General features: G+C 36.5%; 2 protein-coding genes across 2 annotated transcripts in view; one reads left to right on the forward strand and one right to left on the reverse strand.

The window, feature by feature from the left end:
• The first annotated feature begins 4,830 nt into the window (after nucleotides 1–4,830).
• Nucleotides 4,831–8,989, forward strand: FAM154B (family with sequence similarity 154, member B). The gene is made up of 3 exons (XM_009886112.1): nucleotides 4,831–5,003; nucleotides 6,215–6,417; nucleotides 8,007–8,989. Exons 1-3 carry the CDS (start codon nucleotides 4,981–4,983, stop codon nucleotides 8,987–8,989), a joined length of 1,209 nt encoding a protein of 402 aa, XP_009884414.1. The 5' UTR covers nucleotides 4,831–4,980.
• A 4,451-nt stretch (nucleotides 8,990–13,440) lies between these two features.
• The window catches only part of ADAMTSL3 (ADAMTS-like 3), a 183,058-nt gene continuing 171,284 nt past the window's right edge, over nucleotides 13,441–25,214 (reverse strand). Inside the window, exons 25-31 of the mRNA XM_009886113.1 lie at nucleotides 23,229–23,348; nucleotides 22,218–22,430; nucleotides 19,573–19,756; nucleotides 16,818–17,022; nucleotides 15,830–15,939; nucleotides 14,083–14,297; nucleotides 13,441–13,550 (exon numbers count right to left, since the gene is read on the reverse strand). Coding sequence (XP_009884415.1) covers nucleotides 13,441–13,550; nucleotides 14,083–14,297; nucleotides 15,830–15,939; nucleotides 16,818–17,022; nucleotides 19,573–19,756; nucleotides 22,218–22,430; nucleotides 23,229–23,348 — 1,157 coding nt within the window. The remainder of the gene's footprint in view (nucleotides 13,551–14,082; nucleotides 14,298–15,829; nucleotides 15,940–16,817; nucleotides 17,023–19,572; nucleotides 19,757–22,217; nucleotides 22,431–23,228; nucleotides 23,349–25,214) is intronic.

The following is a 25,214-nucleotide window of genomic DNA, read 5'->3' on the forward strand; positions in this document are numbered from 1 at the left end:
ATAGTTTTAGCAGGGGGGAGGGAGCAACTGGGTGACGTTCCCAATTCAACAGTTTCTGGCTTCCCTTTTTTTCTAGAAGGGATCTCCTCAGTAAATATGAAGGAATACGTTTAAATCAAGTAGGGGGAAAAAGCAGGTCTTAAATGCATTGAAAGGGAAAAGAACGGGGACGGCCGTTTAAAGCCACCTAGACTAAACCTCAGGATCCGGCTTCTCCATGAAGCAGAGCCGAGGCGGCTGTGTGGAGAGACTGCACCAACAGAACCCCCGGGAGAGTTCTGCCTAAATCAGCCTGGGCAGAAACCTGTGCGAGCACAGCGGGGCTGGCGTAACAGCAGCATTTTCTTTTTTGTTTAAAATTACTATTACAGGTCTATAAGCAATATTATCAAATTAACAAGTCAGGGTTCCCAAAATCATAAGGGATGTAAACCTCGCGAAATTCAGATATATGTTTATAGGTTTGGAGTCAGTACTGTTCATATTCTCAATTTCTTCTCTACTTTAAAAAACCCAGAAAAATAATCATCCTAGGAGTCTCATCCTAGGATTCAAAGATTCCGTCTCTGACATTTAAAAAAAAGTCTAATAACTACATACAAGGAGATACATCGTAAGATCACAAGAGTGTGATCGCTACCTATTGTAAATACAAGGCCAACCCTATGCCTGCAAAGCACTCTGTGAACTACAGGTTTCACGTTGAGGTTTGTATACCAGACACACTTCTTTTGTGTTTCTGTGTGGGAAGTCTGTCTATCTGTTCATCAGCCACTTTTTTTTTTTTTTTTTTTATCTGTAGACAGAGATGAGACACAGGCAGTATGTGCAGCTTCTCATGTTCTTTTTGGCCAAGACCGTGGGTGTAGTTTGCTCCATAAATTTGTTTCAAAAGTCCTAGATTAAAAGAGTTGGAACACATTGTTTTCATGGTGAGATAGCAGATCTGGCCCAGGCTCAAGTATAAACATGGTGAGATAGCACAGCTCACAGCAGAAAACAAGGTTCAACTCAATTGAAAATTCTCAATTCAACCCAGTTTAATAATATGAATAATTTAATAAAACATGCACAAAAGTTATGGTTTAAAATAAACCTCACTGAAGTTTTTACAGTCAATAAAATCTTAAGCCATTATTAGTTTGGGCAGCACATTGTGTTTGCTTCAGTGTAGCGATAGTGTTTGTTTTTAGGCGAAGACTGGTCTCTTGGCAGTGTTACCTGGATATCACAACACATACACATCTTAGAAGAGATTTCAAAGCAAAGAAAAAGATCTAGTATTTTGTAGAACTTATCATTTAGCTATTTGCAGGAAATTTTGTGGAGATATAATTACTGTTTAACTCTAAATAACAATATAGAAGGAAACAATCTTTCTTTGCTACTCACAGAAGAAAAAACACTGGGAAAAAAATTTACAAATACAGGGAAGGAAGGTCAGTAAGATAGAACTTTATTCTGCTTTCTCTTTACAGGGAAGTGAGAAGAGCCTCCAGAATTCCAGAATGACCTTTTTTTACATTGTGATATACACAATCCACTTGTTAAAGGCTCACATCTGAGTGCTAGTGTTCACACTTGGGGGTTGCAGTCTTGGGCTCTTAATCAAATAATTTTTACAAGATTTTTAAGAGTATTTTGAATAGATTCCTGCTTATTAGACTGAATCACTTTCGGTGCCTATTAGGTGATCTTTTTCAAAATCAACAAATAATTGTAATGCCAAAAACGACTGGAAGTGTACCCAGTGCTGAGCATGCTTAAAGATCAATTTGCAAAATAGGTCCAATGCTGGGGACTTCTCCGTTTTTAATAACTGACAATTTCTAGCCTTTTGAGCTTAAGACTTTAAGACGTTTGCAGTACCGTAAGATGCTACCAAGGCAGTATGATGATCATATTCAAGCTGCCATGGTAGAGATGTAAGTTTGGTTGGATGGTTGGTATGTTGGGTTTTTTTTAATAAACCATAAAAATGTTCTCAAAACTGCAGTGTGCAGAGTAACAGCTGGATTCTGTATTGTTTGCGAAGATATTCCAGAGCCATTTCTTATTTTAGAAGTGGTATAGTTTTAATGTGGAGAAACTATGAGTTAGTATTACTTGGGATTGATCCATAACAAGAAGGAAATATTTTTATTCTCTTATTTCTCATTGGTTGCAAATGTGCTAACTTAATACAAGAAAAAATTACCCCCTGCTAGCAACTGCAGTCAGGCTTCAGATCACTGGCTCAATAGAAACGTCTGAGAGCAAATACAGGATGTTAAATCTGACCTCCAGAGGGAGAATAAAGCCTCTGAGGTCGATGAACTCTCTGCACTCAGGAATAGTATTTGTCTAACATAAAAGATAATCACCACATACAAAAGCATAGAAGTTTAATTTCAAGATATAGACGACTGCTTTATCTTTTTCTCAGTCTGTCGACCATTCCCCATTTATTGCACTTCTGTTATCATTATCATAAGAATATAGATTCCTGGATAAATTTAAGAGGAAAGAGGAAGGTTTCTCTAAATATGGGATATTTAAGCCTTTCATACTTACCACATGTAAATACACACAACCCCCCAAAAAACTACTTGGTCTCCTGTCAACACTAGGAAAGCCGATGACTCTCAAAAATACAGTGTGCATACATAACTTCTGTCTTTCAGACCATGGCATGTGCACTGGCAGTTAAAAAACCCAACAACTTTGAGGATTTTTTTGTTTTGTTTTTAAATAAGTACTTTATGATGATAAGCATTAAACTTTTCTCATTATTAGTCTAATTCTCTAAGAGGAAAATACTTTGTGGAAAAATTTCAAGGGTCTTGCTAGCACTGTGTGAAAAAACAGTGTATGTATGCCAGATCCTAAATAAGTGAAAATCAACATCATTTTGTTAAAATAATCAGACCAAGAGCGTTTGGCACTAGAGAGCCCATACATTGTCAATTTTATTTGGCTGAGATTCTGTTCAGACCTCATGCAAGCCACAAGATAGACTCCCTCAAAGAAGGGAAAGAATAACAATCCATCAAAGCAGACATCAGTCAGTCATGGGGGAAGACATACTCTCACCAAATTCATTTGGATTTTCAGTAACTCTGGGGCTGAAGTTAAAATAACCAGAAGTAACAAGTTTAAAATAATCAGTGACTCAAGGAGTTCTGGCCAAATTGTAAGCAACGCATTTCATTTATCAGACCTGTAATCTGTCTTCTCTGATGATTCTTAGCATCATCTCCCTAAAGAGCTGTGATGCCCTATGTAATAAGTTTTATAAAGTTATTATCTAAATGAAAACTTTTGGTTTAGCAGTTGAACACCATTCAAAAATAGATTTATTGGTTAACCAAAAAGCCCCTAATCTCTTCTCCAAGTCAAATTCATATTTATTTTACGGTAATTTTACATTGCCTTTTAGGCCCATTGAAAGTTCTTTCACAGCACAGAGTAGCATATAGGCTCTTCCTGAACAGTCTCATCTGAATCTAAGTAATTTTGTGCATAGTTAGACACTGGTTTTTTTTTCGGGGGGGTGGGGGTTATGTTACTTTTGTCAGCAGAAGTCCTTCATGACTGTTTCTGTGTTCTACTTTACCTTGGCTTTAATTTATTTTTTTCCTTCTTGGTGGTCAATGCTAGCTAATAGTAATCTAATTTCTCTGCAGACCTTTGAACTATTCCTTGGGTATCTAGGTTCCTGAAACTTGAATTTATTTGTACCCAGTAAAAGCTGTACACTTTTACCTTTCTTGTTCTTTAGTTGTATTTGCTTTTAATGTACAGAATTTTAGAAGATTTATTTATTTAAAATACGATGCTTTATCTCTTTGTATTTCCCTTTGCTTGTATCTGAACCAGTGTTGCAAGTTGTCAGCCACAAGTAGGAGGAACACCTTTCATTATATATTTACTTAAAGGAGATATTAGATAATTATTGCATGTCAGCCAAAATTTTACAATTATGCTTGAAACAAACTACCAGGGAGATGTGTTACGCAAAGTAGAATGAATCTAATATTTTCTATATTGCTTTGAAAATCTTAACATGTACATTTTAATTGTATGTGTAATTTACACAAAACAACAAGGTATAAGTAATAAATTGTCATGATATACCTCTTAACACCTTTTAAGACAATGGTGTCCTCAAAATAGGCATCCATGACAAGAAGGTGTAATTGAATAAAACCTGTTAAGAAAACCAGATGTCAATACTTCTGAACAAACATAGTTTTGGTATAGAGGATTTAGTCAGTCCTTGCGGGGGGGGGAAGGTTTGAAAAGTCAGAAACAGCCTGCAGAGCACAAGAAGTGCACGTGAGATTTCATACCACTAAAATTTCAGTCAAAAAGGGTTGAATTGTGGTGAAAACAGGTGAGCAGATGCACAAAAATAAAAGACAAGCAATGAAGGAAAACAGTAAAAAAGAGACAATATGAGAGGAGAAATGAAGCATAGTTAGTTATTTTCACAAATAAGACTAGTAATATCATTAAAGATTAAAAAGAAAAAAGTGCATCTTGGTGGTAGCATCATTTAGAGGACTGAGATCAACTCTATCCATCCTTTGTATTCTATACTAAGGACTAACTCACATACTGATACTCTTCATTACTGTATTAGTATACTGTGCTCTGGACAGTATGGACCTATGCCATCAGCACAATATTCAGTGTTTTTATCACTCAGAAAAGTTTTTAAACATGAGCTACTGACATTGTTCAATCTTCCCTCTTTGTTATTCACTCTCAGTAGATAGGGCATGGGTTTTTCCCTTAAATGAAACTATTCAAAATGATCTCATCTGATGTGTTTTACCCAGGCGCCATCGCTGCCCTCATAAACCCACAAGGATTTATGATAATGGACAACAGCCGTGCCTCACAACAGAGTATGTGGAAAAATATCCCAAGTATAGCAACATCTCTCCTCCCCGGAGCCTTAAGCCGAAACAAGAGTACCAAGTGCATCGTGGCAAAATGGAAGGAATTACTACATTTAAGTAAACATTCTGAAGCAATGTGTTTTACAATCACTCTATAAAAGTTTCTCATACTTTCTCATTTAAGGGGGGACTGAACATTGTATTGCAATAGTTTTCAAAATGCAATCATTGCATCTTTTACACTTGTAGCATATTTAAAAGTATAAATTTTGAGTGTAGAAATACAGTTACCACAAAAAGGTCATAAAAAATAGTGAAGCATGCATACAAGAAGATTTACATTCTTCACAGCATCCTTTAACCTGTAAAGATAATCTAAACTTTTTGTCCTTGTTTTCAGCCTGTTTTAGAAATCTAGGTCTCATCGAGCCTGAAGAAGCTGGCAAGCTAGGGAACTTTCTGTAATACATGTGTGGAATCTGAGATAGTGGGGAAATGAAACCCTTAAAAAAAGGAATAGGGCTTTTTTTTTTTTTTTTTTTTTTTTTTTTATTCAGACAGTTCTAAATTACTAGGAATTTGAAGAAAGCCAACTGTAAAGAGATTCAGTAGGCCTGGCCTGTCAGTGCACAGACTCTGATGTTAAGCTTACAAAATTAAAGAGCATCTTTCACAGAGTTAGAAAAAGACATAACTCATTCATTATTGGTAATGTGACAGGAGCATAAACCTTTACTTTTTTCATTATTGTTTTTCTTTTAAGCTATAAGGGCAACAGGTGAAACTTTTTTATTTTTTTATTAAGAAACAGAAGGCACATGGAAAGGCCAAAGGCTCTTCTGCAAGTTGACTGTGTACTGCATATACTGTTTAAACACCTATATATACAATATACACCCTTTTAATGTCATGTGCCCATATAAAAATGGTGAAATGCTGTTACTATGAAATTAGTAAATGCTGAAATGCTGCCACTTGTAGTAGTTTGATGTCTGCTTTCTGGATCATTTGTAAAATTACAGCAGCTTTTTCTAGCCTCCTTTCAGACATTTTAAAGAATATTTTTAAACGGGGAATAAGACTCAGAGTGTTGAAAAAGTTGCTTCACCGTCTACTTTTGAATAAAGGCTATATCACGCATCAGAGACCCTAGATTTATGTATTATGGTTTTCTTTCTGCCTTGCTATCCCTCTAACATATAGCATCAGATTGATGTTTCAGTGTAAACATTATAAGTTGTTGGTTTTCCATATAATGAAAAAATGACAAAAGTGACTCCATCAGAAATTATTTTTTTTAACTAGTGTTTCCTTTTTACCCAATTCAGATCTGATTATTTACCATATGATATTGTGAAGCGACCTTTTCGAATACAAGAAGAACATAAACCAAAGACGGGAGAGATAGAACTGGGAACCACATACCAGAAAGATTACAATGCTCATAAAATACAACCAGTGACATTGGTAAGACCTCTAGAGAGAAAACACACTACAGGAGGAAAATTGGATACCATACCAACCTATCAAGGTAATAGTATATGCCACCTTTAGAAAGAGAAATAAGCAAGATGAAGGTAGTATTCTGAATTGGTATTAGAAACTGGATTTCTTAGTTTGGGCCAGAGAGTAAGACATACTAGAAAGCAGGTGATAATGCCTTAAGATGTTCAGCACTCCAGTTGTTTAGAGGTGACACTTATTGTTTCTAAACAAAAAGCCTTCTCTAAGGTTTTCCTTGCTAGAAGGAGGAAATTCTAACGTACACTTGGTTAGGCTATCTCAGGCAAAAATTGGTTGTAATTAAAGTGCCAATATCTTTCAGATAGTTTTAGATCATATCACACGTGGTTTTCCACAGAGTAGGTCAAAAGTTGATTTTAGATTTCTTTCTTTTGTACTGTATAGCTTGCATATTATCCTACGAATGATGTGTTTTGACACAAATTATCCTATTACAATGGTCAGCACAAAGACACTAAATCTCCTTTTAAGTTATTTTGGCAAGCGACCTTGATATATTTATACAAGTAGAAAATTTTATACATAAAATGTGTTACTGAATTTGTTACATGTACTGCATTGTATCCCCAGTGAAAAGTAAGTAGAAATAAATGATGAGATATCATCTACTAGAATGATGAAAATCAATATGTTCTTGATTATGAGGGCCAGTGGTATGGAAAAGATAGTTGAAATAACGAGAATCTGATACGGCTATTAAAACAGGAGTGCAGTGACTGAGAAAGTTGGAAGGGTAAAACTGGGGGAAAAATGCTCTTCAAAAAACCCCAGACATATTTCTCTACCTTCTTTAAGCTTAGGCCTATGCTAGACAGAAATGCATTTATAGAAATACATTCTATTTCTATTCATTGATTGTAAATAATTTATAAGGAAATTTAAATATTTCTATTTAGCCTACATGTAAGTAGTAAGCTAGCAAATAATGAATAATTCAGCCTAGTCTCAGTATACAAGTAGGCAATCAACTGCTTCACTTAAAATGTATGTTAGCAGTTCAACAGGGGGTGAAAAAACAAGGAAGCTGAAGTTAAGTACAGTGATTGCAAGACAACAAATTTCACCTGCCCATGAAGAAATTTAGACTGAACAGTAAGTTTTATAACTATAAGCAGAAGAGTCTTTTAGTAAAAAAACCCAGAAGCAAAGAAAAAAAATAAATCAAGTTTTAAGATGATGTACTGTTGATATGGAAATTATGAGAGATAATTCTCCCAATCAGTAGTGAACATGACCCATTGGCCTATGAGGTTCCTTTCAGTCTTGTATATTTGCATAAACTTCTAAGTAAAATGTAAGATATCGTATATGGCTATTTTCTGTATAGAACAGACACCAAACATGTACATGCAACGTTTTCTTTTTCCTTGAGGAAACAGTCAACATAGGGCATCACGTACAATTTTTTTGTCTGTTTTTATCACCTAATAGAAGACAGTTTTGAGAGATCACAAACATGCAAATAACATTATATTCTCACTTATATCCATTTTCTTTGTTTTGTGAGATTTAATACCAGAAGAATTTGGCTTAATTTTAAATGAATGGTCTTAAGTAATAATACTTGTATGGTGAAGTTTTGTTTTTGCCTTAAAGATGACTATAGGTCATGGGAAGTTCAAAGAAGGGAAACTAGTAAGGTGGAGCATATATACCACCCACCTACAGCAAAGTTTGGAAATTCTACTACGTTTCAAGATGACTTTGTTCCTAGGGAACTGAATCCCAGACAAAGTTTTAAACCTCCTTGTGTAGCCAAGCTTTCAGATGTGCCTTTCGATGGTGCTACTAGCCATCGCACTTCTTATATTGCTCATCAACTGGAACCAAAATTTGTAAGATCAAAAGAAGAGTACAAGCCAAGCAACCAACCCTTTGAAGATCTCACAACCCACCGGAATGATTTTAAAGGGCTACCTGGACAACTTGCAAAAAGCTGCAAGCCTGAAAATGCAAAAGTCAGATCCAACGTTCATTTTAATGGAGTCACTGAATTCCAGGATCGTTTTCAGCCATGGTTGGTCTCCTTGCGTGAAGTCCGCAAAACAAGAGAGTACATTCCACCCCCAGGCAACATGGATTTTAACTCCACAAGCCATCTTGATTATGTGAAGCATGAGATTTCTCCTGCTGTCCCCATAAGACCTGCTTCTAATGGAATAAGAACCAATGCCCCTTTTCAAGGGAATACTACTACAAAGGAAGACTTTAAAGCTTGGGGTAGCTGTCGGCAAGAGATTACAAAGAAACAACAAGAAATTCCAAAACCCACAGGAAAATTTAATGATTTAACTACATTCAGATCTCATTATGTACCACATCAGATCATTCCAGCTCAAAGTTTCAAACCTGTACATGCTATAGTTCTTAATTCGGCTCCTTTTCAAGAGGAAACCATGTATCGCACAGAATATACTCCAAAGAAACCAGAGATCTGCCCAGCAAATTATCCATCTCTTCCAGGTTATGTCTATGTAAACACAGATTCTCATGGTCACAAATTCTTCCGCCAGCTTACTCCAGAATTTTCCGAGTCAAATAGTAATCTTATTCCAAAGGAAGTAGCTGTTATGTCATAATACTTAAATGCAGTATTTCAAGTGCCCTGGTAAAGTAATTAGAATCTTACTTGTTCATTTTTTCTTTAAATAACACTGAAAGCAAATTAAATAATGCAAATTCTGATTTTAAAAACATTTAAACTAATAGCCTGAAGACAATCAAAGCAAAACCAGAAGTCTATTACAGGAGTGATAAAAATTGGCCATTTTTTTGTAGGAATAATCCATCTTACATGGCATCCATTCTTTTTTAATCATGCATTCTAATTTCCTTGACTTCCCCGATTTCATTATGCTCCATCTAAAGCTATATAAAAGTGTATGCAAAGATAACAGAAAATAGTGCAAACTCAGTTTGAAAAAAGAAATATCAGCCAAGATGCATAAACCTCTAGACAGCCTGGCTTCAGTCTGTCTGCTCTTCAAAGAATTCCTTGTTACAAATACACAGAAAACAAAATTTTTATAGAAATTGTACATGCAATGATTATGCTTTCTGTATTGAGATATTTAGTATTCTCTTTATGTGTTTTTACCTGATTTGGAGAAATCTAGATGAACTGATTTCCATCCTATTATGTTCATGATTTAAGCAAGTCCCAATAAATAGTTGTGTTTTTTTTTCACTATTGCATATCTTGTACGCATTGGTATAGGGCAGTCATTTGGGTTCTGAAGAATTATGTGCTTGTACTTCATAAATCAAGTCACCAATAAAAGGACTAAGATCAAGGATGGAAACTTGTTGAAAGCTGGAACTGGGTCATATGCAAGGAAGAAAGCTGAAACAAGTATATTAGCTGTGCATAAAAGCATTTCATGAGAGCTCCAGACATTATTACAGCATCAGTTACTTTTAGGTAATCTTTGTCTTTGTACTGTTGTTTTTTTTTTTTTTTTTTTTTTTTTGTAATGTGACTTACTCTGTTAATGAAACAACGATTAAACTTTTCTCTCTGGAGATTATTCATGTCCCCAGCTGGTAAAGACATGTTTTGGGCATGAGCAAGGGCATGAGCAAAGCTGTGATATCCTAAGAGCAGGGCAGGAAAAAGTCCAATTCATTGTCATCCTTCTGTGCCACAGAAGAAAACAAAGTACAAACACCCTTTTCTTTATGAAACTTGAGTCAATCTCTGACCACAGCTGAGGAAACAAAGTCAAAATTTTGCACAGTTACACCTACCCAAGTCCATGGCCTACACACAATCTTGGTACCTCATGAGAAGTTTACAGAAGCTCCTAATATCCTCCAGCGCTCTTTTCTAGGGAGGAAGAAAACTCATTGAGAAACGCAATCTGAATCCACTAAGTTATGCGTGCCCACATGTTCTGCTGAAAGTGGCTGCTCCTCTGGCTCTGTGAGTGAGCACAGATGCTTTTTGTCATTTTCACAGCTGCTTTTTTTAGTTCTTAAGTAACTTTTTTCCCCTCTGTTAAGTTATGGAAAGTAATTTGCTGCCACCTACCAGCAGAGCACACAAATTTTTGAGAGGAAGTGGAGGGCATATTCAGATACATTTAACAGTTCCTCAGCAGATGTGTTTGAAGACTTTTTTTAGTGTGGAGGGGGCATATTTCCTTTCATTTTGCCCTTAATGTTTTCCCCTAAGTTTAATAGTGAAAGAGAGAAGCCTTTATTACATTACAGTTGGAAGAGCCACACCCTACTCATTGTGCTTCCAGGAAAAGCATCAAATTATATTATAAACCTTCAGACAATATTCAATACTTGAGGTCAACTTTTTCATAAGCAACATATTATTGAAAAGCCAACAAAATGAGCAGCAGGCTGGAAAGCGATTTTTTCTCAAAATAACAGCATTTTATGATGTCATACTAAACCAAGATGTAAGAGCGGAAAATTTACTTATGGATTCAATTGCTATTCTAAAGTGCTTTTCATGCGCTATGCTGTACGGCATGCTCCACAGAACTGCTGTACAATTTTTTTTTTTTTTTTTTTTTTAAGAACATGAAAGAATGCATTGGTGACACAAAAGGAAAATTAAATAGACCCATGCACCTTTGCCGAGGTTGCCATCTAGGGTAACTCTGAAACACCACCATTTCATTGCTAGACATTTATTTTCAATTTAATAACATTTTTTAAGGTTTTTCTTGCTCATATTTTTATGAGACTCTTCTTTCTAAAGACTATTACACATACTGGATATTCTGAAACCATTTTTTTTTTCACATAGCTATTGCCATCACCCACTAAATATAAAACGTAGATCTGTTCTCTTGGGTCTAAACGAACTCTGCTTGGTGCAGTACATGAAGGCCTGGCAAAGAAATGTAACTTTATTCCACCTTTTTACAGAATCCTGATTCTAGATTTCAATGAGTCAGAGATGACTTATTTAGATTTTGGCAAATTCTGTTCCCCACTTTTTCAGTTGGGTTACATCTATGTTGCCTCTTTATAGCAGCACAAAGCAGACTACAATCAAGCTGAGAATTTTATAAGCTGTCAAAAATAAGGACTAAACTTAGCCGTGAAAAAAATCCCAGAATTATGGACATAGTAGATTGATAAAATGACAGTTGGAATGAAAGCATAGCTACCATGAAAATCATGGTAATAAATAATCTCTGGGTAATCACAGTCTTGAATAATCAAACTAGACTTTATTTCAGAAATATCAAAACTACGTTCAAGAAAGCTAAATATTAGACATCTTCAGTTACTGGAGAAGCAATAAAATAATCTACAGAGGAATGTCATGCCAATTGCAATAACAAACATTTACAGCACTGCTTCTGTATAGCATGCATACTTAACCAAAGGCAAAATTAAAGCAAAAAATGCTATGTGTTAACATTTGAAAACTTTAAATATCAAGGAAAAACATGAATAGGAAATTTTGGTAATAAGAAAAAATATATGTCCAAAAATCTTTATTAAACACTGTACAAAACAAAATATTGCACTTTTAAATCAGACAATAAATATCTACAAAAGTATCTTACAAATGTTTTCTTTTAATTTAAAAAACTGCTTAAACAATCAAGACCCATTGCTGATTAAAAAGGTAATGATCAGGAATATCCTCTCCTTGCAGTCAGCCTTGGACCCAATGGTCCACATTAAACGTTTTCTATACAGTAGTGCTAATCTAATTTTCAGTGATGCAAACCCATTGCGCAGGACTGCTGTTTCTAAAACTGTTCTTACAGCATACCCACTAATTAGCATGTAATGTAGTTCAGTAACGTAACACAAGATCCAAGTCAATACAAGCATTCAGGCCTCCAACACGTGCAGTAGTTTAGAAACTACAAAAGAAAAAAACACCTATCTGCTGCCTCCTGTGGGGTTCTCCATTTACAGCCCTAATGAGACATAATCTGCAATATAATAATTTACTTGGGAATATTGTAATCAGAATTTATCAGTTTGCAAAAGTCTCAAATGGTTAATGGTCGTGACAAAAAGTCATATTGATGGAAAACTGCTCAAAATAGATTTCTTGCACTTGTCTACCTTCATAATTAATGATTCTTCCTTGGACATTTTTCCCTATTAACAAGGGGAAAAAAAAATATTTATTCAAGACAGAAAATCTGGCAGCCGTGTTTGGCCAGTTATTGGCTCCCCATTTGACTTGATGTGCAAGAGAACAGTGCTCACAAATGTTTCATTCACAGCTCTGAGAAGGAAGGCTTGTGTCTAATTTAAAATCAGTAGAAAAGTCTAATCATGCCAGAATTTTGATTGTACTTCAGTGACTGGAGCAGAACAGAAACCATGGAAAATGACACCTCATTTATTCAAAACAGATCTATTGCTGTTTTGAAAACTGCACTAGCATCTACAATGTCTTTTATTGAATACACAAATACAAGCACGAAAAATGAAATGTACTTCTGTGTATCCATCTGACAGCTAATATCAGTAAAACACCCTGTGAGATCGACCCTTATGCTCAAAGTGTTTATGAAAATGAAGTTGCTGCCAAAAGTTTTACAGCTACAAGCCACAGCTTCTGTAAATTTAAAAATTGTGTTAAATTTGATGAAACAATAAAACTAAAACCTAGGGGTCAATAGTTGCTGCATTCTAAAATTCTTCAAAGGATTTTGTGACTTTGTTTTTCTCCTAAGTAAAAGACAGTAAGCACTACCTAGTGCTTTTAGACAATGCTTTTTCCCCCTGACAAAATTATAATGCAATGGCCTGTAAAATTTTACAGATGATATGCCATGATATTATCTTCCTAATCCAGACACGAAAATGTTTAAAACATTAAAAGTTCAATTGCAAAGAGTGGATAATAAAAGTTTCCAGAAAAAATACCCTGTCCAGCATATCAGTCTGCAATACTGTTTTTCATTAGCCCCATGTTTCCATTTAACTGTTATGACTAATGTCTTATTTACAAGTATATACTTTGAGCAGGCTAGTTTAATGAACCTCTCTTCGCATCTCTTCACTGCAGCATCATGAACTTTCCATAGAAGAGTTACATTTCTTGACATGATTGACAACATCTTTGTTTGTAGATGTCTATCAAGCATAACTTTAGTTGCTTTACAAATGTACAGTAGTGAGTTGTATCCTTGCATTCGCCTTCTGAAAAATATATTTAAACATTAAAAGGCTTTATAATGGACAAAAGATAAATAGTAGAATTTATCATCATAAATGTAAACAACTGATGGATTCCTGGTAGCTTTGTAATTATTTTACTTTGCATTTCTGGCAACAGTGGATTCCAAGCTAAACTAGGTCACAAATAAGAGGTGTGATCTCACTACATTCATTATCTATTGTCTGTTTCAGAAAACTACCCCATTTTTCAGAAATTAACAGCTTGCTCAGAGACTTATGAGTCACAACTGGCACAGTCACATCGGGAAGTTTGCATAAAACAACTTCCTAAATATCCTGTTTCTAAAAGTGCTTTTGAGGCTTTAATATCAAACTGGCCCACTCATAGAGAAAAACAACCCCAGGATTATGAAGTGCTCCTTGGAGAGGATAGTTTTACCTTTGATATACAATCAAATGCTTGTAGACTCATTAGTGTACAACTGTGAGTCACTTTCTAATATAACTACTACAAACTATTACTATGCTCATATATAAATAAACATTTACATACTGCCACAGGATGTGACATTGCAGTGTTGCCAGGTCACTGGTCTCTTCCTCCATCCGCAATACTGATCAGCCACAGGTTTGTTATTCTTTCTGTGTACACAGTACACTCGTCTTGACTGAAATCCACTCCCACAGTCCACACTGCAAGGCCTCCATGGGCCTGTCCGCCAATAGACATCACATGCCTCTGAAGAACAGTTTCTTCTGACAGGAGACCTGTGGAAGAAAATAAATGGCAGTTAAGTGTTTACTTTTGTGCTAAACCGTTATTCCCAGAATGATAGAACCAGTGTTGGAAGGGACTTCTGGAGACGGATTAGTGCACACCCCCTGCTCATAGCACAGTAAACTAGACCAGGTTGCTGAAGACCATCTTCGTTTGTGTTTTGAGTATCTCCAAGAATGGAGACTGCAACCTTTCTGAGTAACCTGCTGCAATGTTTGAGAATCTTCACAGTAAAAAAGAGGGGTTTTATATGAATTTCCTATACTTTATTTTGCATTCATTCATCATGCCTCACTCATGAGGAAACGAAAGACAACAAGACCCTGTTTCTTTAAAGCAATTCCTTAATCCTGAAATAGAAAAAAAAATGTTTTACCTTTAGAAAAAATTAACTGGCCCTGAAATGTTGCATACAGGATGCTGCAAGTGCTTCGTGCGTAACCTCTCTCCTGAACGCAAGTAATATTTCTATGCCGACACTGAACCTCCTTAGACATTTGAAGCTGCCAAAGTGAAATCCTGGCTCTAAGTAGTAAATGGAAGTTTTGCCATGAACCTCAGTGGAGCCAAAATTTCATTGTGTGTGCAGCAAAAATGCTTTAAATTGTTCTTAGTTCAGATGCACTTCTAGAGCAAGAAGTCTGAAGAGCTGGGTTCAGTAATCAGGAAACACGGTAACAATTCCCATGCATGTCCTTGTCACCCATTTATTCCCTGCTCTTCATTGCCCTACCTACGCATTTGGTATGGGACAAAGTTTTGTGCTCCCAGACCCTCGCATTCAGTTTTAATTTGTCTCTAATTCAGCCCTTTTGACATTATGGTGTTTTGTAGAGACTACCATCCATCCATGTGCTATAGCATAGTCCCAAGCAAATCTGCTGATTAAGATTCCGTGGAAGTGTATAGCCTATACTTTTCATATTGAAAGGAGTTGTTAAAAGACAGTAAAACACATTAACAGCGTTCTTGCAAAGAAGGTGTACCTTGAAGTAAAAAGTGACTTCTCAACCATCCAGTTTTTACATACCTCATACATACCTCAACAGTACACACTAAAAGGCAGAAAGAGATCTATTTATGCAGAGAAGTACACCTTATTTCAATAATCGTATACCAGTAACCCAATTTACATGGTCCACAAAATAAGGCCCAGGAAAACTCTTATTTTATAAAATTTGGGCAGCAGTAGGGCAGAATAAAAAATAATATCAGAAGAGACTCAGTTGAGCAGTAATAAAAAAAGTTATGGCAGATCACTCCAATTTCTACTTTCCTTTTGGGAATCGAGATTCTCTTGCTCTATTCCTAATTTTGCTGTTAGCACAGTGGAGGACTGATCAAATCCATTTCCCTCCTTGCGTTCCTGAATTCATCCAGCGTATACAAAGGGATGACTGTCACTACCTCCATTCCTTGTGTCTGATAAATAAGAATTTGCATATTTATACTGCATTGACAAGCCTGTATCTTTAATTTGATCATCTAAAGAATCTAACTTGTACTTCTTAAAACTGCATACCTCCTTCTTTCATCACAAGAAGAGTCTGGCACCAAAGATCCATTACGAAGTTGACATATAAAGTGACGATGCTGTAAACCTACAGGCTGGCCTACACAGCGACCAGAACACTAAAAAGGGAGAGAAAAAGGTGAGGGGAAAGAAAAAGAAAGAACCAAGTTAATAACAACAGAATCACCCTTCTAGGCAGTTACTCAGTTATGCAACCCAATGATCTGTATTTCTCCTTCTTCAACCCTAACACACCTCCATTCAGATAAGGCCTAGATATTTTGAATTCTCTGTGTGCAGTTTTGCCAAGATACCGACTTTACAACCTATTCATAAAGCTAAATCCAGTGTCTATGATCTCATCATTTCACATCTCTAGTGCTATAACATTCTTTCTGTAGCTCTATCACACACTTGCATTGCTAATACCTGTATAAGGAATGTGGTGACAGTAATTCTCTTAATTCATTGCTTTGTTCATTGAATAGTGAATACTGTGTTAATAATTATCATAAATACTGTGTTAATAATTATCAAAATCATATCAAAATGAACACAAGTTTATGGCACAAACGAAGTAACATAGAAAACATAAGAAAGCCAAGTTCTGGTTATTAAATATTGTGGGAACTACTTTTGAAGCACATTCATATATCTTTCTTTGGGGACTTCACAAGTACAGCTATGCAAACTGTGATCTTGTAAGACTGCAATAACAGCAATATACTAGCTTAAAAAATTGAATAGCTAGTAATGGATTAGCTTATAAAATATACTGAAACTAATACTCAGGTTTTGGATCACATCTTCAACAAATATAAGTAGCTCAGACATCACAAAATGAAAAAAACCTCAGAATTGGTAATTCACTGGTCTGAAAGATAATTACAGCTAGTGCCACCAAGCTCTTGCTTTGTGCAAGAGAGATGTTCAGCCAATGCTATCATGACACTGATACACTTTTATACATAGTTTCCAGACAAACTCTGTAACCTACCTGTCCTTTTGTCTGTATTGTCCCCACTGTACACAAATGACCCAGACAGGGTTTCCTTCCCGCAGGACGATCTCTGTGCATACACACATCTGGAAGCAGTGTCAGCACACTGCCGGTGGCTTTTACTTGTTGACAAGTTACTTGTCGATAGCGAAATCCATTGCCACAAGATGCAGAGCACTCAGACCACGGACTAGTTACCCACCTACAGGATGCAAAGGCAAATTTATAGCAACTATGAAAGCACTGCAAACTTGCTGGTAGTTTGCAGCGATCTGTTTGCAGATAAAAATCAAAAGAACCTGTCACTGCAAGTTTTAGACGTGAGAAAAGGTAGACTCAGCTTTTTCAGTTGTTAAGCAAGATCTTATAAATTTGGTTAACTGATGATTTCTTAGATAGCTGTGGCTCAATATGCTAACAGAAGTTACACTGCTTGTTACCCAAAAGGTGATATTAGGTAAACCCTATAGACCATGCTAGATTTAACATTTCTGAAAGAAGGACACCGTACTTTTCCATAACTTATAAAATGAATGGTACCAATTTAGTTACTGCTAAGGTGACAGGTGTCATAACTCATCCAAATTTATTACACGAAGATCTTGCTAGATAATGGCTCAAACAGAACATGTTATTTATTTGTTAGAAGTTGCAAAGATTGAGCCTGTCTTGGCAGCTAGGAACAATACTGGAGAAGCAGCAGGTGGTAATACAATTTATTTGACTTGGTCTTTGCATAAATCTAGGCCAGAAATACAGAATGAGATGTTATGTGTAGCACAACTGTGATAATAGGAAAAATATTCTATTCTCTTTAGCAATTATTTCATTTTCTTACAGGCAAATAGTTTATATCTATTTAGGAAAGATTAATCTTTTACAGTCTGGGCACTTACCTTTAAAAGCTCAAGTACTTTAGCAAATATTTGGTGCAGCACATGCACAGCAAGTCAGCAAGGCCCACATTTGGCAAACAAAGCACGCATTAAGTGCGTGCTTAAATCCTTATATTTGCTTAACCGTACTTCTATGCTGTGCTGGAGAGAAGTGATTAAACACACACGAAACACTTTTAATAACAAGGGTCCATGACACTGACTGTACATCTAAAGCCTTCGTAATTCTATGGATACTTTCTAAAGAGTTGCCTTGGGATGAGAAGATCGTGCAGAAATCAGTATGTGGAGAAATGGAAAGGGAAGTCTGAACATTTTGCACTTCCCTCCCAGGTCAGTAATTACAGGGAAGGGAGAGAGGTTAGAGGCACTTGGAACCAGACACGGAGCTATTTTCCAGGTACCTGGGATGCTCTTCCTGTATAGAAGGCGTTGAATATTTCATAAGAGAAAAACAATTTGTATGTTATCATACATGTATAATTCAAGGCAGAGTTAATTATGTTAGTATACAGACAGTTCTCTTCCACTGGTAAATACATAAGGCCAAATTAAAAGCAAAATAAATCTAAGCATTTTAATAAGAGAGAATTTAGGTGCCAGTCTGTATAGCCATATAAAATAACTGATTGGGTTTTGTGGCGAATACTCTGGGTCCAGTGATAATCCGATTGTTAAGTCATGCACTGCAGTCCGCTGAAAAGGCACGACCTTGCTCAGGGGGGCACGGGGCCCTCTAGTATCCTCCAAACTCTGTCACCTGCTCTGAATGGCTGGCTTTTAAGAGGGAAGCCTGCAACTGTCTGTGTGTTTCAAACTATTAGTTCTATTTCAGTATTTTTCCACTGGCAAAAAGTTTGCTTGTTATGGGCTGGCTGGAGTTCAGACTCACAATTTAAGATGATCTGTCTTTTTGGCTGCTAATAATGAAACATAAACAAATTTCCTGATATTTATCTGTTGCTATGTTTTCTGTATTTAGAATGGAGTTTAGAACATACTGGCAAGATGCACTCCCACAATGTCAGTTAAGGTCTTAACACTTCTCTCCAAACATTTTCCAGTGAGGGACAACTCCAAAACGTGTGCATGACTTTTCATCCCTCAAGGCTTTTTACATTGCTAGCAGTGATGGCCAATCCTTTTAAGCAATGGAAAGCACTTGTTTTGAGGATGCTTGTGGGATTTCCTGCTAAAAACCTAGAGCAACGCCTTGTTGAGCTGGAGCACTCAGTGCAACTCAAGAAGTCTAGAGGTTAGGTTTTGGCTTTTGGAATCAGATTTGTAGTCTACTTGCTTGGGATACAAAGATTTTCTGTCCCAAGATCACAAGTTACTCCAGTTGATCCAGCGAGAAAATTGGCAGGGAAGCACACTCAAGGAGTGTGACACTGTGGTGAGGGGCATTAGAGACAAATGAAGCATTCCACAATAAGTATCCTACTCAGAGCTCTGCTGGCACGGAAGGAGAGGAGGTGAACACAGATTCCACTCACAAGTGTCCTGGCTGCTCTAAACATAATGAGTTTTCTCTCAGGGCATTGGCACAGATTCCACAAAACTAGCACATCGCAATGTCTCAGAGAGACCTCCAGTTGAGCTTTTAAGGTGTTAGTGCGGTAGCAGCGAGACATGCTGCAGCAGCATGGAGACTTGCACAGGATCTCATTTCATCAGTTGAATCAAGTGTTCTCCTTGCTTGTGATCCATTTTCACATCTCTTACACTTCAGGGTTCACGATGAAATAAACCCCACATTTCAGACTCAGCGTATAAACACAGAAACAATTTCAGGAGGTTGTGAGAACATTTTAATACATGAAGAACACATGGAAATAGAGTAGAAAAGAGTTTACCTGGCAGGGCAGTCATCTGCGTTGCATGACTGGTAAGTAATCTCTGGCTTCTGCAGCTCTCTGCAGAATGATTCGTTTACTTTCCGTTTCTCTGCATTCATGCACCGCAGCCTTCTGGAGCGGGTTCCTGAACTCCCACAGCTGGCAGAGCAAGTGCTCCACTCAGAATATTCCCATTTGTAATCTAAGAAATGCAATTGAAAGTAGCATGAGAGAGGTGCTATACGTAACTGTGTCATATTTTGATTGATCTGGCAGAGTTTCCTGTAAGCTAGATAGATACCGCATTCTCTGTAGAAAAGGAAATATTTCAGCATTGTGAAAAGGGACCAATAAGCCAGAGTAGAGTTCAGTCCTGCTCAGCTTCCCAAGTTCAGCCCTTACATATGAGCATGAGTTCTCTAGAAGGCAAATGGGATCAGCATATGTGCACATGAAGGGCAGAACCTGGCTCACAGTAGGAACTGATGAACTTCTTTTAAAACTTTCATAACATTTTTATACAATGAGCATTAAAAAGAGGAAACTGTAAATCAGGCTCTCTAGGTTTCCTGCTGTTCTACAGTAAGTTTATTCTGAAGAAAACTCTTCTTACTCCAGACACTTCACATAATTTCAGGATTTAAGAGAAGCCTGCGCTAAACTATAGAGAAGTATTTAATGCATAAATAATTTGCCACTAAGACATCTGGCAAGATGAAAAGGAATTTGTTTTAAAGCGCATTTAATATTAAAAACCAATCACCTCTAACAATTACTACCTTCATATTTAATCACATTTCCACACTTACCCCTTCCCCCACATTTTTTTTTTTTTTTTGACACTTGGTAAAAGATGAAGTACTATGCAATGTTGACAGATTTTTATGTGATCACAGAAGGAGTCAGATTTTTCTGTAATAACCAAGAATAATTGATAGCTACCAGCTGTGTCCACAGGCTCACTCTTCCAGCACATAATGAATTCTTTAACTTATTGTTTTTCAATGTTTCCTTATTACTTCTGTGTTTCTTAAAATAATACAAAAGGGCCTTTTTCAAAGCAGAAATAGTTAAATTTACTGACTGCAACTATGATGGAGAGACTGTATTGTTTGTTTAACTAGGATGATACTGCTCACAAGTGCCCTGAATATGCCTACTGTGCAAAAACCACCAAAGGAGATTTTGTAGCCTTATAAATGCACAGGTATTTCAGTGATGAACCATTTACATTAGCAACAATCAGAGTTTTCCTCACAACTGGAAAATAGAATTTCCCCCAAATTCTGACCAGCCTGCCTGGAAAGGGTATTGGGCAACCAAAAGGCAGTCCAGCTAAAGACTACCGATGGATAGATCAATACCTGGCTAGACCTGTTCAGACCTTCTAACTTTAAGGAGATCTATATTAGGACCAAGGCATGGATTTATTATTATTTTTTTTTTAATAAAGTCTATTAGGATGTTTTCTGATTCAGTTAATTACTATTTTAATTTACTTGATTTTAAAAACAAACACTTTGATCATAGATATTTTTCAGTAGAATTTCTTTGTAAATGTAACTGACTCCACAACCCCATGCATACCAGAACCATTTTCACCCATGAAGGTAATCCACCGGCAGTCACTGAGAACGCACTTGTACACAGCGTAGGGAATTTGCAAGATCTGATCTAACAGCTTGAGTCCTTTGCATATAAACAGTAAGCCAAATCATTATGGTAGGATAATAGTTAAATCACATATAGAAACTTTCAATTTCATCAGATACTTGTTTTTAAACCTGATCTGCATTCCCTGGGTATTGACTGATGAGAGATTTTTTTAAATGTCAAATTGAGTTTGGTGCTTTGTTGCCAGACTTTTAGTAGAATCTAAGCTCCTAAGCCTCTTGTTCAAAGCCCAATTATAATATAATTAATTTCTAAAGCACTTTAAATATTTACAAACCTTATACAATGTTTGCAGATACAGCCTATTTTCCTGCTGGTGCATGTGTAAAAGCCTTGTCAAATTAATCTCTAATCCGCAGTTGCACATTATATAACCTACTAATAGATATGTAGTTTTGTGCAAGCTCATTACACTGGAGAACATTACAAAACATTTTTGAAAACTTAACATTGAAATTGATGGGTGTGCAGTGTGCCCTAGTACATTGGTATGTTTAAGGGCGACTACAGTAAGATGGCTGCCTTATCATTGTAATGATGCTAAAATATGACAATTCTATTAAAATTATTTTGATTATAATTAAGGTATTTCCAAAGATGACCTCAAAGTCAGTTTTGTTTCAGTTTGGTGGGCTATCATGGCAGCAATTTGCATGATTTGTTGAAGAAGAAGTTGAGAAAACCTGCCTGATTCAAAACTGTTAAGCAGCAAGGCATTGAATCAGGCAACCTTCTCTCAGCTTCTCAGCGACACAGGGAAGAAATGAACCCCCCCGCATCGTATTTGCACACACATTAATTCCTCTACCCAATTCTGAGTATGGACATTGTCTATTGACTTAAATGGGACTATTCACATATGTGAAGTTAAACATGTATTTATGAATTACTTTCTATGTATAAAAGCAGGTTAGGTTTCAGGAAAGTCTTTACAGAGTGAAAGAAAATATTTTAAAAGTTAAGAATTTGTCATATAATTTTCAACAAACCTTCCTTCTTGACATTTACCCAAACTGACATTGGTTTTGCATTAGCTGAAGTCCAACATTGGAATTGTCCAGCAAATTGACCAGAGTTGGTGTTCACCTCTAGGATACGACCCCCAACCAGGGTTCGGTATTCCAAGGTCTTAACTTGCTCAATTGGACTGTCTCCGAAAAGCCAGTGAACTGTATTTCTGTAGCTGGGCAACACCGGGCAACCTAAAAATCAACAGCATTTTAGCAGGTTTTTCTAAACACATTGAAATGTTTGTGAATAAGTATGTATGACTGTGTGATTCTACATAAAAGACCTTACCAGTTTAAATAAAAACAAGAGTATGCATAAATTCACTGATGTCTAAGCTATGGCCCAAAATCCTGACTGCCCCTTGAGGGTTATCAGCTGTGTGAGCTGATACATACTTACCATATTTCTTTATTTTCCCTTTTAGTAAGTTCTTACAAACTTCTGTACAAATGAAGGGGGTGAGGAGAACAATTATTTGAATGGAACAAAGATTTCATCCCAGACTCTACAATATCCAAATAGGTTTGTAATGAAAGAGATTCTTTCTGTTTTGGAAAGGAGTCAAACACATGAAATGAAATTGCTGCATTTTCACTCCACAGGCACAGGCAGGGATGGAAACAGAGGCATTCATTTAGACAGAAAAATAAACACACAGTTCTAGAGCCCAGCTAAAGCCCCTCCAATAATTTTCAAGCAAAGCTCAAAGAGAAACTACGCAGCTTCAGTCTCATGGTGAGTCACCTAGACGATGCCTAAATGGTCACTATTTAAAAACATTTTTTTGAAAAGCTGAATCAAAAAATAATTGTGTGACTTTCTCTGAGGCTCCCTCCCTGATAACAGAAAGCTGAGATATGGTTAGGAAATCCAGGTCACCAAACCTGGACTCTTAGGAATTATGCCCACTCTCTCCATGGGACCCTCTCCATTTTAATGAAATGAATAAACAATGTAACTTAAATAACAAAGCAGAAAAAACAACATACCTATTCTTAGTGGATCTCCAGGTACCACACTGACATTTGTACCAATTCCAGATGCCATTAGGACACGCTTTCTTCTGCTTCCCTTTGATAATAGAGTGTTATTCTCTATAAGTCTTTGTTCTGTAACACAATGCATAAGACCTCTTCTTAGCAAGAACTAAATCAAGATGCTAAAAAAAAATTATATCAAAATATCCGACATGCTAGTTATAAAGCAGAAGGATAATAGCACTTTGGAATTCTTTAGGATCAACTTAATTTATGCAGTTAAATAGCCTAACAAATATACTTCAGATATGTAAACAGGGAAACAGAAATTATTTATAATCTTTACGCAAGTTTCTAAATCACATTTATTGAATTTTATTTATTAGAAATTAGAAAAATAAGCATGTAACATGGTGTAAAAACAAGATTTACAGGATGTATGATGTATTTCCTGTTTCTCATGACAATGTCATTTATTATTTAATTTCCAGTCATTCACATACAGAAATTTAAAAAAAATAATTCTCTCAATGGAATCGGGCCAATTCCTCTGTTCCATTAGATGGAACTATGACAAAGTGCTACAACAGAAGAAAGAAGAAAATCTTTTAAAATCTTATTATACATAGAGATAGCACAATGTATGCAGAATCATATGCCTATCGCTATAGCAGCTCCTCCTTTTTATCATATGCCAGACAGGATAACTGCCAAAAATGTGGGCAATCTGTCAGTGACACACAGTTCTTGCCACTTAGTCAACATTTCTGTTTTAATGAATGTGCATGCTATCTATGATTCTCCTTCCAGAACGGTTTAAATCTGTTGCTGTATTCTAACTTCCGTGGGTCATTTTACATTGGTTCAACATTTTTCCTCAGTTTGCAATGTCTGTACAGAGCCTCCTGCTTGTGTGTGTAAACCCTGGGACAAAAATGTCTCCACAGAATCACAGTGAGGCCAGGAGCACACAGGCAAAAGGCTCGTTGCCTCGTCAGTCTTTAGGAACTTGTATTAGAAAGGCTGCACAGATCTCGCACTACTGATGGACTGCCCCAGGTCAGGCAGTAATAGATGTAGCGAAGTGCAAAAGGCTGATACGATGTTGCTTTAGACAACACTTAATCAGTGCAATCCGCACTTCCTGAACCAGAAGTCCTCCCATTTCGTTGCAGTTTTGCACAGCCAAAAAAATTCCAGAATCTGGCCTTCTCCTATCCATTCAAGATTTATTTAAACTAATGTCACGTGACCAGGAATAGAAACGAAGTTCAGGCTCTTGTAAGAAATCTTCCCAGTCACATCATTATACCAATATTCCTCTGTGGAACATCTGAAGTTTTGATGTATTCCAGGAAAACTAAAACCAAGAAGGGAGCTTCAGTCTACACTCATCCTCACACAGAGACTCCTATTATGTCTTTGGTACGTCTTCCTTGGCCAACAGATCCAAACATCTATAACCTGCCCTACACACGTGTGCCTAAGAAAGCAAGCTTTGTAGCAGGATTGGCCATGTATAACTGTGTTGTACTTCACACAGCAAAATGGTGAGAAAGTTAATCTCTAGAGCTGAATGATCCATTTATCGGAGCTATTTGCAAGGCGTGATTGTATTATACAATATTACATTATTAATCTACTTACAACAGAGTCATTTAAATTGAGTTTTCCTTTACATTTTCTATTCTGAGAGTTAGCAGTTCATACCCAGATTTTTCTTGTTTTCCATGTCCCTACCTTTTAGTGGACCCTATAATTAAGAAAACCCAACAACACCCAAAACGAAAGCCAGCCTTTGTTTTCATTTCACTGCATTTCCCTGCAGATTTTCTGCATAACTCTAGCTTGCCCTTTTTCCCTAGATAAAAGCACTGGGAACAATGTAATATGACAGTGGATTTAGTTCTCTAATGTGTCTGCTGGTTTAAGGGCTGATATTTGTTGCCTGGAAGCAAGAAGATGGAATAAATTTTGAAGAAGTCACAAGTCAAACCA

The sequence above is a fragment of the Charadrius vociferus genome, unplaced genomic scaffold (assembly GCF_000708025.1).
Source record: "Charadrius vociferus isolate BGI_N301 unplaced genomic scaffold, ASM70802v2 scaffold365, whole genome shotgun sequence".
NCBI lineage: Eukaryota > Metazoa > Chordata > Aves > Charadriiformes > Charadriidae > Charadrius > Charadrius vociferus.